The sequence below is a fragment of the Thamnophis sirtalis genome, unplaced genomic scaffold (assembly GCF_051295495.1).
Source record: "Thamnophis sirtalis isolate CommonGarterSnake01/CBP01778 unplaced genomic scaffold, rThaSir2_p1.2 scaffold_3, whole genome shotgun sequence".
Taxonomy (NCBI): domain Eukaryota; kingdom Metazoa; phylum Chordata; class Lepidosauria; order Squamata; family Natricidae; genus Thamnophis; species Thamnophis sirtalis.
In genome coordinates this window covers 144766506-144784454 of record NW_028261383.1, presented here as the reverse complement: position 1 = coordinate 144784454, position 17949 = coordinate 144766506, and the positions used below count along the sequence as shown (strand labels likewise).

The 17949-nt window shown below is 39.2% G+C and overlaps 1 protein-coding gene across 1 annotated transcript in view; it reads left to right on the top strand.

Annotated features, from left to right (window-relative positions):
• Positions 1-17949, top strand: part of ANKFN1 (ankyrin repeat and fibronectin type III domain containing 1) — a 131066-nt gene that overhangs the window by 81783 nt on the left and 31334 nt on the right. Inside the window, exons 9-11 of the mRNA XM_087710330.1 lie at positions 8034-8133; positions 12753-12885; positions 15942-16058. Coding sequence (XP_087566456.1) covers positions 8034-8133; positions 12753-12885; positions 15942-16058 — 350 coding nt within the window. The remainder of the gene's footprint in view (positions 1-8033; positions 8134-12752; positions 12886-15941; positions 16059-17949) is intronic.

Here is a 17949-nt window from a genome sequence, read left to right as displayed (position 1 = left end):
TCCTACATACATTCTTTAATTGATTAGCAAAAGGTTCATTTATTTCTTCTGCTTGGTTGTGTGGCCTGTAGTATAATCTTGTAGCAATTTCATTCTTTTTTTCTTTTTTCCCAAAGTCTAATAAAGTTAAGTGCACCCCATCTACTTTTGTAGATGTGTTGCAATTGTGTTTGACCCATCTTCTGTAGATTTGATACCAATGAAAGATACATCAAACCCACAGTGCAGGCAAATAATAACTTCCTCTTTATCCACTAGAAATCCTTACTAATTTCTCCTCTCCTCATCCACTATATCAGTTATATTTGCTTTTATTTAGTGACATAATGAAGATTTGTTTTAATGTCACCTGCCAAACCATTTAACTACTCAGTATAGAATGGATTTATGCATTGTGTCTTTCCATAAAAATTTAAATGCTGGCTGGTATCCCATCATCATTTTTTACTGTTGGAGGACAACCATTTAAGGGAATACTGTTGGAGGACTATACATAATCATCAACATCAGAAAGGCTATGCTTCTCAATTAACCTTTCCGCATTTACACCTAATCACAATGCTGTATAAACATGTCTTGGCAACATCTTTCTCCTGCTATGTCCTTACAGATTTGCTTTCATCTCATTGCCTGCCTTTGAGTGAGAGCATAGAGTCAATGTGCATGGACCCCTTCCTTTCTGTGGCAAACCCTCAGATATTGGAACAGTGCTGTCATGTCTCCCCTGGTCCTTCTCTTCATTAGACTAGCCATGCCCAGTTCCTGTAACCATTCTTCGTATGTTTTAGTCTCGTCATCCCGGTTGCTCTTTTCTGCACCTTTTCTAGAGTCGCAACATCTTTTTTATAATGTTGTGACCAAAACTGGATGCAGGATTCTAGTCTTACTAGGGCTTTCTAGAGTGGTATTAGTACCTCACTTGATCTTGATTTAGGATTGCATTGGCTTTTTTGACTGCCGCTGCACACTGCTGCCTCATATTTAGTTTGTTGTCCACTAAGACTCCAAGATCCCCCACAGTCATTGCTATTAAGCCTGGTTTCACCCAGTTTATATGTTCATATCAAGTTGGAGAAAACCTATTTTCCAGAGCACCAGAAAGCCAGACAAGAAACAATGGATGGAGACTAATTAAAGAGAGAGGCAACCTAGAACTAAAGAGAAATTTCCTAACAATGAGAACAATGAACCAGTTATATGGCTTGCCTTCAGAAGCTGTGGATGCTCCATCACTGGAGGCTTTTAAGAAGAGATTGGACAAATTGTATAGGGTCTCCTCCTTAAGCAGGGGGTTGGACTAGAAAACCTCCAAGGTCCCTTTCAACTCCATTATTCTGAAATCAGACCGCTAGGAACAGAAGCAATCAAGAGAGGCAATAGGAATGGCACACTGCATGTTGGTATAGTTTCTTGCCAACTCTAGGATGGAGAGACAGTGCCTCACAGTAGCAGTAGGGAAAGGTCTCATATCTATACAAAGGTTCATGTGCCAGAACCTGCTGTTGAACTCATGTTTTATTAGTAGGTTTTGCACTGATCAACAAACAAAACCATGTTACTCAGAAGTTACAGAAGGTCAACAAAACTCCTAGACCTTCATTTAAAAATGGATTAACATCAATAGGATTGCCGCATTCTCACGTGAAATCTCATATGAGAAAATCTCACGCATGATTATCAGGAAGAGGTGATTGCTGAAATCTCATGAGATTTAAGAATTTAAACATTTTGTTTGATTAGCAAGGCTCTTTTTATTTTCTTATGTTAAGTATTTGCAGAAAGTTTTTTTGTTTTTGTTTTATGGCTTTATAGCTCACTTGCCTTATCATTTATTGATGCTGCTTTGCTTTTGGATACAGCTTTGCTGTCATACAATTAGTATCACACTATGTTATTTATTAGCTAATTAAATGGTAGGCTTTTCAATGTTTCTTCCTGTGGATCTCATATTATTTTTTAATCCCACTCGAGTATTTCTGGCCCATGTTTATTCAAGATTATAAAAACAAAGCCTATCATCAGGGTGGAAATAGCTGTGACAGTGCTAGTGTTTTGGTTCTTTATTAATGGCCATTAAGGTCCCAATGGAGTGAAGCCAAATCATTTGATTAACCAAGTGGTGTACTTTCCCTCTGAAAATGCATTACAGCAAAAAAAAAAAACACTCTGCAATTATATCAATAGAATAAATATTGATATAATTGCATCATAGTTTTTTCCATAATACATTATAAAGAGACAGGGAGTGAGGGAGGAAGGAAGGAAGGTATAAATATATATACTCTACATATGAATTTTTATTATAATAGTAAAATCTAATAACAATAGGACTTAGACTTATATACTGCTTCACAGTGCTTTACAGCCCTCTCTAAGTGGTTTAGAAAGTCAGCATATTGCCCCCAACAACTTGGGTCCTTATTTTACCTATCTCAGAAAGATGAAACACAAAATAAACTTTAAAAAAAAAGAATACAAAGTAGGAGAAAAATGCAAGAAAAAAAAGAAAAGAAAGAGAAAAGTAGAAATACTATATTTGTAGGGACAATAAAGAGAAAAGAAATATAGAAAGAAATTACTTCCAACCTGCATTACAAAAGGTATAAAGAAATTTAGGGACTCTTCACTCCCTCCAATGTTATAAACATTTATCTCTTCCTCCCATATACCTTGTGTATCTCTTGTGTATAAATAAATCCATAAAGCATCATCTTCTCAGTCTTGGTACAGATAGAAAGTCTATAAGGGTTTGCCAGATGTAAGAATTTGTCTTTTTTTAACATTAATCAAATAAAGCAACTGTATATTCCTTCATTTTATTTCTAACAATCATCATTTAGGTTCATTCAAATATTATTGTAGGATCTGATTTTTCTTCCTTTTTCTTTATCCCATTATATAAAGTTCTTTAAGACTTGAACAGGTCTTTTGTATGCAGTAGGAAAAAATTACCAGCGTCACTTTGTCATTTGTCTTTCCTTTCTAAGCCTCAGTCAGTTTCTTTGGTAGATCCATAAAACATTCTTTTCTAGTTCATTCTCTTCATCTCCAATTGTAAATCCACTTTTGATGCCATCTTTATCTTGTCAACTATTTTTTTTTTCCTAGAGGTGACAATTCTTCAATAATGTCCTCTGGGCATAGTCTATTCAGAGATGCAGACATCATTACTAACTAACATTGGTGATACTATGGCTACTATTTTCTGATTCCATTCTTCAAAAGCCTCATTCAGTAGTTTCACTCTTGGAATGTTTTACAACATTTTGCAGATTTAGGTAAATCTTTACCTAAAAACTTTAGTTCCCTCTAGCGTCCAGTTTTTTAAATATAAAATTTCTTATCTTTGTTTTTTTCTTATAAATACCAAAACAGAATCTGATAAAATCTTATTTACCTTTTTGTTCTTTATTTCAGACTCTTTAACTTTTTTTAAAGATTATGATTATTATTTTTCCCACTCAGGATTGAAGGCAGACTCACCCAGCATTTCCAGACTTAATCAGAATTCATTTAATCAGAACAGAGCTGGAAGGGACCTTGGAGGTCTTTTAGTCGAACTTCCTGCTATTGTTACAGGATAATTGAGACAAACTGCCCTCAGCTGACTAGTTTTCCATTGACCAGCTAAAAATTTTAGAAATAGTTAATAAGCAATTTCGGAAAAAGATTAAAAAAGTAAGTTTTGAAACTTATTGTCTGTTAAAATTATCTTCTGTGGTTGCAAGCAAAATGATTCATCTTGTCACTTCCCAGTGCTAAAACCCATGGAAAACCCCTGTATTGCAGTTTCCTCTTGACAACCAACTGCCCAGAGAACATATGGGTAATCTCCCATTTTCTCCTTATCTGGAGAGGTTTCAAGGAACTGGTCTATTACCCGTTTTCTTGGTCTTTGCCTAAGTCATTAGCTCTGCTTGCATAAAGCAGTCTTCAGTTCATTATGGCTCCCCTGGAAGTAGACCATAATCTACTACTAGATAAAGTAGAAGAATGTGAGTTGGACAGCATTGCCACCAGTTGGATTTGTAACTGGCTGACCAACTGCACTCAACGTGTAGTCCTCAATGGAACTGCATCTACGTGGAGGGAGGTATGCAGTGGAGTACCCCAAGGCTCTTTTTTAGGCCCAGTACTCTTCAACATCTTTATCAATTATTTGGATGAGGGAATAAATGGGGAACTCATCAAATTTGCAGATGACACCAAGCTGGCAGGAATAGCCAACACTTCAGAAGATAGGCTAAAGATACAGAAGGATCTTGACAAACTTGTGCAGCAGCTTCCAAAAGAGCCAACACAGTTCTAGGCTGCATAAACAGAGGGATAGAATCAAGATCACGTGAAGATCACTTTATAATGCCTTGGTAAGGCCATACCTGGAATACTGCATTCAGTTTTGGTCATCACAATGTAGAAAAGATGTGGAGACTCTAGAAAGAGTGCAGAGAAGAGCAACAAAGATGATTAGGCGACTGGAGGCTAAAACATATGAAGAATGGTTGCAGGAACTGGATATGTCTAGTTTAATGAAAAGAAGGACTTCAGGAGCCATGACAGCAGTGTTCCAATATCTCAAGCGTTGCCACAGAGAAGAGGGAGTCAAACTATTCTCCAAGGCACCTGAGGGTCGGACAAGAAGCAATGGGTGGAAACTAATCAAGGAGAGAAGCAACTTAGAACTGAGGAGAAATTTCCTGACAATTAGAACAATTAATCCGTGGAAGAGCTTGCCTCTAGAAGTTGTGAATGCCCCAACACTGGTAGTGTTTAAGACAATGTTGGGTAGCCATTTGTCTGAAATGGTATAAGGTTTCCTGTCTGAGTAGTGGCTTGGACTAGAAGACCTCCAAGGTCCCTTCCAACTCTGCTATTGTACTGTATTGTATTGTAATCCAAGGAAGGAGATTCCTGATTGGGAGCTTCCTAAGTCTTCCCTCAATGTCCTGAAGAATACAATACAATATAATACAACACAACACAAGAACAGAATTGGAAGGTATCTTGGAGGTCTTCTAGTCCAACCCCCTGTTTGGCAGAAACCCTACACCACTACAGACAAATGGTTATCCAACATCTTCTTAAAAACTTCCAGTGTTGGAGCACTCACAACTTCTGGAGGCAGGTTGTTCCACTGATTAATTGCTCTGAAGTTATTAGATCCAACTGTCACTTGTCTCCCAAGTGAAAACAAGCATGAAAAAACCTGCCAGGATACCAATTTTTATTCTAAACTCCTTCCGCAAAATACAAAATAATAATATGTGTTTTGATGGTTCAGATTTTGAGCAAATAGATCTGCATTTAAACCAAGGAGCAGCTCCTCCTGTTGCAGCAGATTGAGGTTTGCAATCTACTTACGAAAGACCAGGACTCAAGACCACGAAGGTGCGAGAGAAACAGGTTTATTTGATGCATTGAGTTCAGCGTGCATTCTTTGGCACCACTTTAGATCTTTATGTATTCCCAATCCAGAATTCTACAGAATCTTGTTCAGCTGCATCTTTCCCTTGTCACCTAAAGTCAAAGGGAAATAGGGAGCCAGATTGTAATGACGAGAGTAAGCCTAGCAGCCATCTCCAACTTAATCAGAATATTTGTGCAGACATTATTTTGTCAGTCGAAACAGCTGTTGGTGTAAAAAAAATTTAAAGAACTAATAGTCTTTATTTTTTTCTTAACAAAGGAGAGTGGGAACTAGGCAGAACTGCAGGGGATTCTAATCTTTTAAACTATGGTTAATCATGAATGGTTTCTACTAGAGTGAGATTGCTATAAATTCCCAATTTTTTGGAATTTGGCATGAACGACTTTAGAGGAAAAAGTGCTCTTATCTCCCCAAGCCTATCAGTGGTGGGATTAATTTTTTTTTACTACTGGTTCTGTGGGCATGGCTTGGTGGGTGTGGCAGGGAAAGGATACTGTAAAATCTCCATTCCCTCCCCACTCCAAGGGAAGGTTACTGCAAAATCCCCATTCCCTCCTGATCAACTGGGACTCGGGAGGCAGAGAATAGATGGGGGTGGGGTCAGTCAGAAGTGGTATTTGCCGGTTCTCCGAACTACTCAAATTTTCCGCTACCGGTTTTCCAGAACTGGTCAGAACCTGCTGAATACCAGCTCTGAAGCGTATCCATGTCCTCTATCTTCCATGAGTTTAAAAGATTCCTGCACCACATTGCATGTTTATTTCTATAAATGTTATTAAAAGTTTAAACAGGAACATAACATTAGCACAAACTAATACAGAAGAAAGAAAACAAAGAAAAAAAGAAAGAATTGGGGAGAAAACTAAAACACAGAAAGAACAAGATAAAAAGGAATAGAAAGAAGAAGAAGAAAGCTTCCGATTGCCTTTGCAACAATGTGATAGGGATATTATCTTATTCTATAGTTACCCAAAAAAAACCTTTTATTCTATTATCCTTTTTTTTATAATCATCAAAACCCACAAATTCTAATTGTATTTTTTCTGCTTCATGCTGTATTGCAAAATACAAAAAGTCTATAAGGAGTTTCCAGTCAGCCATAAATGCAGATATTGCACCATATTTCAGACTGCTTTTTCAATAGGCAAAAGTTTTACAGAACATGTTTCCTGGGAATCCTAAACTGTGGCCTGAATATCTTTATATTTTTATTTCTACTCAATAACAGTTAAGCAATGGCAGGCTCACTTTTATTAAAGCTGCAGTGTAGATGTTTATAGTGAGAAACATAAATTAGGGTTGGATTTACTCCCATTATTTTCTTCAACCAAAATCTTCCTTCAAAGCTATGTTGAGGAAAATTGCCCTCTTTCTGGAGTATCCTTTGTGCTTGCTGTGGGTTTCCTTCTTTTCCTTACTACCGTATAAAGCCATACTTTAGAATAAATTAAAAAAAATCATTAGCAATATACAGGTAGTCCTCAACTTACAACAGTTCGTTTGCAATTGTGGCAAATATCTGTAGTTCAGGTGTAGGATGAGGGTGAAGGTTCATTCACTGAGCTTGTGAGTTGGTTGCCAAACATTTCATTGCCAGGCTAGGTAACATCTTGAGCAGAATTTACAGGATTCTACTGTTTTTCTATTTATAAGGGCTTCGTGTGGTCAGTAGGTCTTGGGATGGGTCTTGGGATGGGTCTTGGGATGGGTCTTGGGATGGGTCTTGGGATGGGTGGGTATGTCAAGTGAGGGTCTTGGGATGGGTCTTGTGAGGGATCAGGTGTGAGTCATCAGTGAGAGTCTTGTGATGGGGAAGTTACATCAGATGAGGGTCATTGGGAGGTGAAGTTGGGGGAAGTTGCATAGGTTGGTTGAGGGTCGGTGCTCTCTCTGGTTGGCTGTGTGGTTGATTTGGATTCTGAAGGGTTTGTAGGCTGGTTGTAGGTCAATGTGTCTGTTGATAGAATTGCTTGTCGAGTGGCAAGCTTCGATGGGCTCATGAGCGTGGTGGGTGGTGGCATGGCCAATGATTTTTGTATTGCTCCAATCGAAATGGCGCTGTTTGGTGTTTGCGTAGAGAGCCGGTGTTTGTGGATCATGGTTTTTAATTGATGTGATATGTGTCCCACGTAGAATTACAACAGTCCATTTAGTGACCGTTCAAAATTATAACAGCACTGAAAAAAAGTGAGTTAAGGGCATTTTTCACACTTACGACCATTGCAGCATCCCCCATGGTCACATGATCAAAATTCAGATGCTTGGCAACTGACTCATATTTATGATGATTGGAGTGTCTTGGGGTCATGTGATCACCTCCTGACAAGCAAAATCAGTGGGGAAGCCAGATTCAGTTAACAACCATGTCATGAACTTAACAAGTGTAGCAATAAAGGTTATAAAATGGGGCAAAATTCACTTTAAAATTCTTGCTTAGCAACAGAAACTTTGGGCTCAATTGTGGTCATAACATGAGGACTACCTATACATAAATGTATAGCTTTATCGTTGCCACTATCACCTCAATAAAAAAAATACACCCAATGCTGCAGAGCTGTGCCAATTTCCTTTACTTTCTCCTGTTTTCTTTCCTTAAACACTTCAGATAATGTTAAATTGCAGAATGCCGGTCGCAAGCAGTCTGTCTCCAGAAGCCTAAAGCATCTCTTCCATTCTTCAAACAAGTTTGTGAAGACTTTGAAAAGGTTTGTTTGAGTTAATAGAATCACAGTTTTATATTTGAAACTGCCAGAAATCTCTCTCTTACATAATCTGCATTCTGTACTCTGAAATTGTTTAGTATTTTGGAAAACACTGCAAGCTCAGACAGTAACCACAGCAGAATTTGAAAAAAATGTTCTAAGATATATTAGGATCTTTACTTAAATTTCAGCTTTTATTTCTATTGCAGTGCATGTCTCTTCATTATAAAACCTCTCAGCTGGAAAGACAGTCATTAAAATTCAATATAATACAATTCTCCCCCAAAACAAAGGGCAAAGAGGAGAAAACTCCATGCACACAGACCTAAATCCTGGCTAATACCAAGCTTCTGACCTTATAAATGTAAGGTTGCCAATTCTAGATAAAACCACTCTTAGAGAATCCTCTCTCATTCAATTAATATATGCATGCAACACTTTTAAATATGCATGTGTTATGGATGATTGGATATGTATATCTGCCAAAAATAGAGTCCAAAATATGACTAAGCCAGGAAAAGTTGATGATGCTTTAAAGTGTTCCCCAGAAGTGATACGTGTACATCCGCACATTTTTTTTTTTGCTCTTGAATCTAGATTTCTTAGTAAGTCCCTGTAAAGGGGAAGAAATGAACGAGTGAACTGGATGCAGGGGAGATAAGAGGAATAGAGTTGGGTAGGGTAGGGATGGAAAGGAAGAAGGAAAGGGGAAGGGAGAAGAGAAGGGGGAAGGGAGAGGAGGAGATGGGAAGGGGAGGGGAGGAGAGGAAAGGGGAAAGGGGAAAGGGGAAAGGAAAGGAAAGGAAAGGAAAGGAAAGGAAAGGAAAGGAAAGGAAAGGAAAGGAAAGGAGAAAGGAAAGGAAAGGAAAGGAAAGGAGAAAGGAATGGATTGGATTGGATTGGATTGTCTGGGTGTGACAAAAAGAATTAAATTTAGCAACCAAGCATCCCTTCTAAATAGCACCTGATCTTCAGAGCAATCTTCAAAAGCATTCATGCTTTCTGATAACCCTGTTCATTTGCCCGATCCTTTGTTTCAACAGCTTTTTTATCCTTACCAGCAACATAAGACCCGCTAATTTCACAGGTATTAATTTGTCTCCTTGATAAATTCAGGAACCTTTTGAGTCAGGCTAAAACCGCATGCAGGAAAAGGTAAAGATAATCTTGGGTCCAATTTAACACTTGGTGGCTACCAACAGGACACATCCATGCTGTTTTCTCGGTAATGGTATAAGAGTGGTTTGCCACAGCCTCCTTCCAGGGTGCTTTTTAAACTTCCCAGTCCAAGCAACCGCCCTGTTAATCTCCCATCCAAGTACTAACTAGGCCCACCCTGCTGAGCTTCTGAGCTCCAACAAAGCCAGCCACCCGCTAAGACCAATCAAAGGCATTCTTACCAGGAATAAGTACCCTTGAATGCCATCTGTATACTGCATGTACAATCTAGAAAGAAAGAAGGGAAAATGCAGGCTATCTCTGCTATCTAATTTCTCACCGTGAAGCCAATTTGTCCCTATTTTATACCATTTGGGCCAGTAGTTATTTAGATGGTAGACAATTACAGTAATCTTCCTCAACTGCCGTCTTCCAGAGAGGTTGAGTGTCAGCTCCTATGCTGGCTGGGAGGCTTAGACCGATTGTTCTAGTATTTGGAGAGCCCCAGATTAGGCGAGGTGACTTAACCCTTTTTCTTCTAATAAGAGATGAATTGTATGTCGGGGGGAGGGTGGAAAAGTTGGAGCCATCTCTTCACTCCTTTCTGCCCCTTTTCCTGTCCTCCTGTGTGGACATGGGGTGGGTTGAAAACTACAGAAGAGGCAGAGAAAGGAGTTTCTAGTGAAGCCGATTTTGTGTGTGTGTGTTCTCTCTAGAACAGTGGTTCCCAAACTTGGCAACTTTAAGACTTGTGGACTTCAACTCCCAAAATTCTCCAGAGAATTGAGCTGGCTGGAGAATTCTGAGAGTTGAAGTCCACAAGTCTTAAAGTTGCCAAGTTTGGGAACCACTGCTCTAGAATATTGTCCTAGTCTCACAGGTGAGGAGTGTTAATTCTCTGTCCAAGTTCATAACATGAAAGCGAAGTTTGTTTAATGGATCACTTGTATGAATTAGGGAATTAGGGAGCTTTCATAATATGTCTGACTCTCCCCCTCCCTCAATCAATTAGGTCAGTGTTTCTCAACCTTGCCACCTTTAAGATGGGTGAACTTCAGTTCTCAGAATTTCCCAGCCAGTTTTGCTGGATGGGGAATTCTGGGAATTGTACTTCACCCATCTTAAAGTTACCAAGATAAACTCAGTGAGAAACACTGAATTAGTTCTATTACACCAACATAATCACTGGTAAGGATGCAGTGGCTCAGTGGCTAAGATGCTGAGCTTTTGTCGATCAGGTCGGCAGTTCAGCGGTTTAAATGCCTAGCCCCGCCTAATGGGGTGAGCTCCTGTCCCAGCTTCTGCCAACCTATCAGTTTGAAAGCATGTAAAAAATGCAAGTAGAAAAATAGAGACCACTTTGGTGGGAAAGTAACATAATTTCATGTGCCTTTGGTGTTTAGTCATGCTGGCCACATGATCACAGAGACGTCTTCGGACAGCGCTGACTCTTCAGCTTCGAAATGGAGATGAGCACCACCCCTAGAGCCAGAAAATGACTAGCACGCATGTGCAGGGAAACCTTTACCTTTAATCACTGGCACACATTGTGTGTACACAGATTACTGGTTTTATGAAATAAGATCCAAATTTGCTTTAAATATACATCAGTAATTTTTTTTTAAAATAACTCTGAGTTAGCAAATCTGAAGCTGAGATTTTGGATTGTCCCCTGTCCCAAGGTAACTTACCTAATCTTCTGAATCTCAAAAATTTTGTCCTGGACAATAAATTCTTTTGATCACTGGCAGTGTTCTATTTGTCTTCTTTGTATTTTATATTTCTTTCCAAAGAGAGGCTCTGGTAATCGTTCAATTAAGCAAATCTTCAGATTAATCTATATAACTGATTATAAATATAAATATTTTAAAGGATTGAATTTTATGTAAGCAATGAATACAACAGTGCTGGACCCAATGATGGATCCAGAGAAAAGGATGGGTTATTACACAGGACAAAATCCACACTAACCCTATTGTTTCATGGGGTTGCAATGCTGGAACAGCTTGCTATAAATAGCAATACTGTAGTGCCATTTAGAGTTTTTACATTGATGTTCCAGATAAACCACCGAATGGTATCCATAGGAGTGTTATATATTAAAGTCCACAATGGAAAAATCAGAAATGTGAAACAAGTATTCATCAAAAACACCATAAGATGTCTTAAACGTGGTATTGGACACACTGAATCAAAGTAGTTCAACAATAAGGCCTTACAGATTGGATATCACCTAGGATGAATTGAGATTGTACACACTAAACTACTGCATATTCTAGAATCTTCTGCAATGCAGAAGTTTCTATATTAGACCCCTGCAGCCAAAAAAATAAGAATTCAAAAGAGAGAGGCATAATAAAAGAAAATTGAGCCCAGCGGGTCTGTTTAGCTTAACTTTCATTTATTTCAAAGCAAAAGATGCAATAAATGAATGGCTTTTATCAGTTCTATTTTTCCATTATTTCCCAATTATTTGCAACCCTGTCATTTTTTTTTCCTGAGTGCTCTGGGACTTCATTTTAAGTTGTAATCAGGTTTTCTAAGACAATCTGGAAAACAAAGTTATGGGAGCTAGAAAGGAAGTGGAAAAATGTTGCTATTGCATTGTGATAAAAATAAAGTTAAATGTAGAAAAAGACAGGTATTCATATTAATGCAAGTAACTCTAATAAATGCAATAACTGACATATTTAATTTAAAATATTTTAAAACAATAAAAATAAATTGAAATTTAAGGGCATATTTTACTTAAGAAAAAAGCTAACATAAGAAGATAACTTGCTTTTTTTCACATTTCACTAATAAAAAGTAAACTCCCCAAATCGAACGTAACTTCTTTGTAATTTTATAAGTACCTCCATATACTATAGTTTCCTTGGCAACAAAACCAGCTGTTTGCTGTTGTTGTTTTTAGCTTCCCAATTTAGTCTACAACAGTCTTTCTTAAACTTTGAAAAGGTGTGGACTTCAACTCCCAGAATTCCCCAGCCAGCTCCGGAATTGAAGTCCATACCTTTTCAAGTTGCTGAGGTCTACAGATTTGGGATTCTTAAAAGTCTCCCATCCAAATACTACCCAGACTTTACTCTTTCAAGCCCAAACAAGGCTAGTTAGCTCCCAGAATCTGATGCACCAGGTTGATTTGTCATTTCCAAATCCAAACATTTTTTGCTATTACTTGTCCAAACATAATCAGATGAAAATGACATGGTGAGTAGCTTTGCCCATGTATTTGTGGAGTTATTCTGCAGATTTGCTAGTGTTTAACTTTATCACATTTCTGGGAAATTCTCATTCTTGGGAGCAATGAGTTGAATTCAATTGTTTCAATCAAGTGCTAGGCCAGTTAGTGGATCATAAAGACTTCTTGCTTTGCAGAAGGCAAATCACTGTCTTTTTTGGAATAGACACCTAATCGTTCTCTCTCTTTTTTTTTTTTGTTCTTCTCATTTATTTCAATGCAGAGGGCTTTATTTAGCTGTGATATTTTATTACAAAGACAACATGTTAGTAACCAATGAAGATCACATACCAATAGTGGAAATTGATGATTCTCACGCCAGTTCTATTATGCAAGATTTTCTCTGGTTCACAAAGGTAAGCCTTTTTCTCCCTTGGCTGAACTCCTCCAGGTAGGAGGGTATTTCTGGGCTGATCCCTGCCCTCTCTTTTTCTTTATACACAAACAGCCCTTCTTAGCCACATGCATGCCTGCGTTGTGTGAGGACACACTGCTTTGAGCCATGCTGGATGTAGGGCAGAGGTAAGGAATCTGTGATCCTTCCAGGGGCTGGATTCCAGATCCAATCAGCCCCAACAATCATGACCAATAATCATGTAGGAGGACCACATTTTGAACAATCACTTAGATCTAGATCTCCAAAGTCAATTTTCCATGGTTGCATTTTAAAATGAAATTGGGTAGCCAACTAAACCAAGTACTTTGTAAATCTAGAGGCCAAAGACTGATGAAGGATCAGAAGGCTTGGCTATAGAACACAGTAAATATCACATTTATAAAGTCTGAATGTGTTACAATTGTATAGAAAGCATGCATAAGATTGACTCAGCCTTCCATCCTTCCAAGGTCAGTAAAATGAGAACCCAGATTGTTGGGGACAATAGGCTGACTCTGTAAACCACTTAGAGAGGGCTATAAAGCACTATGAAGCGGTATATAAATCTAAATGCTAGTGCTATGCAATAACATCCACTTTATAGAGCAGTGATGGCAAACCTTTTTAGCACCAAGTGCCGAAAAGGGAGCGTGCACTCCTCTCTGCCACAACCCGGAAGAGGAGCTGCCCAGGATGCATGCCCATGCCCAAAAATGAACTTCCAGTTTCCAAGGCATGCATGCACACCAGCCAGCTAGTCTTCCGGGTTTTTGGCACGCATGGGTGTGCGACGATCAGCTAGGTGGTAAGCATGCTCACCCAGGAAAACAGAAGATCAGCTCTCCCAGTTTCCAGCACTGCTGCATGCACGAAGGGCAGCTGATCATCGCATGCACATGCCTGCCAGGAACCCAAAAGAGGAACGGGTGATGCTGCGTGTGCCAGGCGACATGGCTCCGTGTGCCACTTCGGGCATGAGTGCCATAGGTTCGCCATCATGGCTATGGAGCAAAGAAAACATGCATGTAAAGTAGAAGGATTGAATCTTGCCCCCTTTCCAGAACATATCTCTTTAGAGTCCTGCAGTCCTGGCACTTTCCTCTCACTGAAGATTTATTTCACATTGCAGCCTGTTTGCAAACCCTCCCCCACCACACACACACACACACACACACACACACCACACACATTTCAGATAGTAGATTGTGAGGATGTGCTCACCCAACCAAGTCTTAAATTCCTCTTTTTTTCCCATGCAATCAAAGAAATTCTGCCTTTAAACTGGTGAATTTAGTAGTGATGTTGCATTTCATTTAGTCCTAAGGGCGTGTAAGGGGGGAGGGGAAGCTACCATGTAAAAGAGGAGAAATTGGGGTTTCTGTGCTGAGTACCAGAGGGAGACCTTAAACTACTGAGGATGGTTGAAAGGGTAACTGTTACATCCGTCTAACAGGAAAGGGTGCATGCTGTAAAACCTGTTTCCAATTGAAGGGTAAAATAAAAGCAGGTTAGAAGGAAACCCATCCTCCATTGGTGTTAAGGCATATGTTTCTAGCTAAGATATTTCCACATGGGTTTCATAATGTATCGGTAATGGACTCTTGTTTGAATCAACACTACTTTTCTTTAACTATTTCTAGAAATTAATATTAATATTAAAAATTTGCATGCTGCTTGGCTCCCAATGACTACAGACAGTTCACAAGTAAGGACATTGGTTAAAAATACAATAAGAGACAAAAGAATAAAGATGACAAGAACCAGACAGGGACAAAAAAGAAAGAAACCCACATGAACCAAGGGAGATTCACTCACCTTTGCCAAAGGCTTTGGCAAAAAGCCGAGACTTCAAGTCTCTTAGAAATACTAGCAGAATGAGGGACACTCAGATTTTTTGAGGACCTCATTCAAGAGGTCGGGATCCTGCAGAGAAGGTGGGCTTCAGGTGAGAGATGGCATTGTTTAATTGAAGGAATCCAGGGTGTACCAACCCTGCAAGATTAAATTGGCCAGGAAGTGACTATGGGAGAGCCGAGGTGGCGCAGTGGTTAGAATGCAGTACTGCAGGCTACTTCAGCTGACTGCTAGCTGCAGTTCGGCAGTTCAAATCTCACCAGCTCAAGGTTGACTCAGCCTTCCATCTTTCCGAGGTGGGTAAAATGAGGACCCAGATTGTTGGGCTTTGTAAACCACTTAGAGAGGGCTGTAAAATGACTATGAAATGGTATATAAGTCTGAGTGCTATTGCTATTATAAAAAGCTGTTGGATTAAAGAACAGCCTATGAAGAAGGACCACCCCTTCTATCAAAGAGACCAACACCATAGCATAGGTCCAACTGCAGAATGCATCTTTGGCCACTTTTATGACCCAGATCCAATAAACGGGTAGTTGTGCTTCTAGCAGAGAGGATCCTAGCTATTTCCTCAGGAATCCACTGGCTCAAACGCATTCCAGTTCATACCCAATCTTGTTTATTTCTTTCCCTCACAAACCTATTTTAATTTAAATTCCAGGATTTAAATAAATCCAGAGAAGTCATTTTCTTCCCACTAATTTGTAAGGGTACAAAATGGATCCTGGATTTCTTAAACTACTGATGCCGATAAGCCTTGGCATAAGTATTAGCACTGGAATTAACTGAAGTCAAATTGGAAGAGAAGCTCCTTAAGAATGCTCAGGATGTTTAATACACGTCAGAGGGACCAGAGGCAAAAGTACATTCTCCTCTCTCTCCTCATATTGCCTTTGAGCCCAGAGTGATCATTTTCATAGAATGGCACCCAGGTGTATTAAGAGAGATAAATGATGTGTTTGTCATGCTAGTGGTGATTAGATGCAACGCAAAACTATGCTCATTTAATAACTTCTTGTCAGTACACTGCCACCCAAGGATTCATAGCATGAACAGCAGCTACCTTTGAGGAAGATAACCTTTGTTTGTTTGTTTCTTTGTTTGTTCTCCTGCCTTTTTCTCTCCAACCCCCCCCCCCAAAAAACCTCCTGCCCCCTGCCAATTGCGCTCTGTATTTTGCAGCTGTCTTGTATGTGGGATGAGATCCGATGGCTGAGACAGAACATGTCCGTCTCTATGTCCTCCTCCACAGCGCTCCAAGCCAGGCAGAAAATGCTGTCTGCAGCAGCCCAGTTACAGGTGAGTGGTAATGCCCACTTTCCGTGGCATATCTCAGCAAGGGTAGGGTCTCCAAGGGAATCAGCTGTCAGTTGTCCCCTGCTTTAGCACTTCCTTCTGGCATGGCCTCAAGGGGAGAATTATATGTTGTGAGGCAGGAAAGCGGCAGCACGGTCTGAGAGCCCAGCCAGAGCTAACAGGCCATCAATAATCTTGCAAAATAGGAAGAAATCAGAGAGAGCAGAATTAAATGTGACACGGTAAATAAATAGTCGCCTGCCCAGGAGGATAATCTGAAAAAGCAAATAGCCTGCTCAGTCACATAGCTGGTGGAGACACTTGATTATTATCTTGGCAGCATTCAAGGCAGCAAATCCAGGACAGCATCAAACAAAAAGAGCATCCTAGATAATTAATTGGGTGATAAGATAACGATCCCTGGGGCACCTGCTCTTTTTTTTCCCATTAGAGGGCCACTTCTGGTGGGATTTGAGACAAACCATCTTCTCTACCCCAATATGCCAAGGTATCTTCTCTACCTACTTTGACCAAATGCAGAGAGTTAAGGATCTTAAGGATCTTTGTGGAAATCTACAACAGCCTTCTCCAAATTATGTGGTTCTATCTATCTATCTATCTATCTATCTATCTATCTATCTATCTATCTATCTATCATCTATCTATCTATCTATCTATCTATCTATCTATATCTATATCTATATCTATATCTATATCTATATCTATATCTATATCTATATCTATATCTATATCTATATCTATATCTATCTATCTATCTATCTATCTATCTATCTATCTATCTATTGCAACCTGTGAAGTTACTCGTCAGCTAAAAGGAAATTTTAGAAATTGCAGCTTGAGGGCAACATTTGGGAGAGGCTGTGTTCACCAACCTGAGAAAACCTTACTCTAGTTACATCCTAAGTATTTTGAGGATAGGTCAGTGGAAGTAAAAATGCTTCTTCTATTTGATATTGGCAAGTTAAAAGGAATACACAGAAACATAATAGTTGCACCCCGAATCTCAGTCTGAGACAGATCAGGCAAGAGTTCATAACTGGCTCACCAAATAAAAGAATGGCTGTATGAAACGAGCAACAACAATCCAGAAAATGCCATTTCTTTATTCCCATAACACAAACAAACCCATGTTCAGATCAGACTTGCTCATTGTATATTGTGTATGTATTAATAAAGCGAGCATGTTTTATTAATATGTACTTGGCAACATTTCCTCATTAGTTTTGCTCATCACTTCCTGATCTGTCTACTCCAACCACAGAGGAACTACACTGGTGATACTTCAATCACTTATTCCTTCATGGTTAAGGGATCTGTCCATTTTTCTTACCTCCTCTAGTAGCCGACAAAGATGTGGAGCAGTCTATGGGGGAAATAATACACAGTGGGTTTGACCATGTTGTCCAAAAGCAGAATAATGTACCATAGTAATACAGATACTCCTCAGCTTACAACCATTCATTTAGTGACTGTTCAAAGTTACTAAAGCCCTGAAAAAAAGTGACTGATGATTGTTTTTCATGCAACCATTTGGACCATCCCCATGTTCATATGATCAAAATTTGGACACTTGGCAACTGGCATGTATTTATGACACCTGCAGTCTCCTAAGGTCATGTGGTCACCTTTTGTGACCTTCTGGCAAGAGTTAGAGTCACTTAGCCAACGTATTACTAGCTTAACAATGCCAGTGATTCACTTAACAACTGTGGCAAGAAAGGTCGTAAAATGGGGCAAAACTCATTTAACAACTGTCTTGCTCGGCAATGGAAATTCTGGGCACAGTTGGGGTTGTAAATCGAGAACTACCTGTATATGAATTATACATTATATATCATTTTAGTAACAATTTAATATTTCTCCTAATACCTAA